This window comes from Diaphorina citri, unplaced genomic scaffold (assembly GCF_000475195.1).
Source record: "Diaphorina citri unplaced genomic scaffold, Diaci psyllid genome assembly version 1.1 scaffold973, whole genome shotgun sequence".
NCBI classification, from domain to species: domain Eukaryota; kingdom Metazoa; phylum Arthropoda; class Insecta; order Hemiptera; family Psyllidae; genus Diaphorina; species Diaphorina citri.
Window position 1 is genome coordinate 1 of NW_007378404.1, and position 1,832 is coordinate 1,832.

At 39.5% G+C, this 1,832-nt stretch overlaps 1 protein-coding gene across 2 annotated transcripts in view; it reads left to right on the top strand.

Moving 5' to 3' along the window:
* Positions 1-1,832, top strand: part of LOC103513457 (loricrin-like) — a 14,913-nt gene continuing 13,081 nt past the window's right edge. For both annotated transcript variants that reach the window (XM_017445831.2, XM_026826642.1), the window contains exon 1: positions 1-102. In XM_017445831.2, coding sequence (XP_017301320.1) covers positions 85-102 — 18 coding nt within the window. In that variant the 5' untranslated portion in view covers positions 1-84. The remainder of the gene's footprint in view (positions 103-1,832) is intronic.

Sequence of the window (1,832 nt, forward strand, 5' to 3'; positions counted from 1 at the left end):
TTCGTGGATTTATTTTCATATTTTTTTAATTGGTTAGTTTGGTGATTTTTTTTCCCCCGAGAGAGAAAGAAAAGGACGAGGAAAATGAACCGATTTGTTGTGGTAAGTTTTTAATTTTGAAAATTATTTTTATTTTATTTTTCAATTTTTTTATTTTTAAATATTATCTAATAATTTTGTGCTCTGATTAAAAAGTAAATATTTCTGTGCCTTTAAAAAACAGATGTTCATTCTCAATAGCCTACCTGCAGACCGCAGGACAAATTTGGATTTTACCTACCTAATTTTTACTGTGTTTAAAATTTTTCCTTTTTATTCCGTCCTTCCTTTTTTATAATAGTTAAATCAAACTTTACAAATAAATGAGGATAATTCCATGCTTCAGCTGGGATTGAACCCGCGCCCTCCTATTTACCAGGCGAGCGGCTTGACCACTACACCACCGAGGCAGGTCGAAATTAAAATCCGTGTGTTAGCTTGGTTGGTAGCGCGCCTGTCTTGTAAGCTCAAGAGCGCGTGTTTGATTCCCGCCAGGGCGGCCTTTATTTCAGGATAAGGATCGTTCTTGGAAAGGATGGCTTCTATCCCATACTCCTCTCGATTTTGGGACGATAAGATTTGTTAAACCACCGAGGCAGGTCGAAATCAAAACCCAAGTGACCTGACTATCATTTACCAGCTATCACCCTGTGGTACCCTATTAGTTAACGACAAATTAAATAACCAATGGCCTGATAGAATTAGACTGGTAGGACTAATTAACTTGAGAGCAAGTTATCTAAGGCATGATTTGTCTGTGGTAGTTTGTTGGTACGTGTTGTATGGATAACAAGATCTTGATTGAAAGAGTAACGAGCAATGAGTATTGTTTGGCAGTGGAGTGGAACGATTTTTCAAGAGGTTTGACAAAGGGAACTGTAACTGCTGAGGTCTTATCGTCCCGAAATCGAAGAGAGAAGGAAGACAGGATAGGAGAAAGCCAGCCATTCCGAGAACGAACATTACCTGTTCAGGATAAAATCCGCCCCGGGCGGGAATTGAACCCGTGGCCTATCACTTACAGGGCTGACGTGCTACCAACCAAGCTAATTAGGCTGGCGGCGTGTATCGAAAACCCAAATGTAATGATTTGTATAAATGACGTTTTCCTTTAGGAATTGTCCCTCTTCTGAAGCTCTTGTCTCCTTTTTGGACGTGATAGCGCCTCTACACGGAAAGTGTACCAGTGTAATAGCAGATTATAAGTATATTACATTTACTCTACACCACTGTTGATCATTAATCATTATAATTAGATCTGTTTATTAGATTTATTATTTTATTAGTCACGCTTCGACAGTAGCAAAGTGGTAGGCCGCTCGTCTGGTAAGCCAATGGACGCGGGTTCGACCCTGACAGAGGCGTGGAATTTAATTCTTTTTCCCGTTCGTTCTCCGAACTTTTTTCTATGCTTTTCTTTTTCTCTCTTCGATTTTATCCGCAAGGGATAAGGTTCGTTCTGGGAACGGCTGGCTTTCTGTCCTTCTCTCTTCGATTTCGGAACGATAAGACTCCAACGATGGACGGAGAGTGACTGCCTCCTGCAGACCCTACTTTGAGTAGGCACAAAGTGGGTTCTTTTGTTGTATAGGTGACAAAGTGGATTCCTTTGCTTTGTCCTAGACTCCAACTAGACAAAGCTTTGGATCAATAGGCATTTTGTGACGAGACTAGCTTCTGGTTACTTACCTTAGTCTGTCAATTGTTTTATTAATTTAACTACTTTCTAACTTTTATATTAATATTTTGTATTCTATTTTCCCAAACTATACTCTTTGACATTTGTCTTGCTC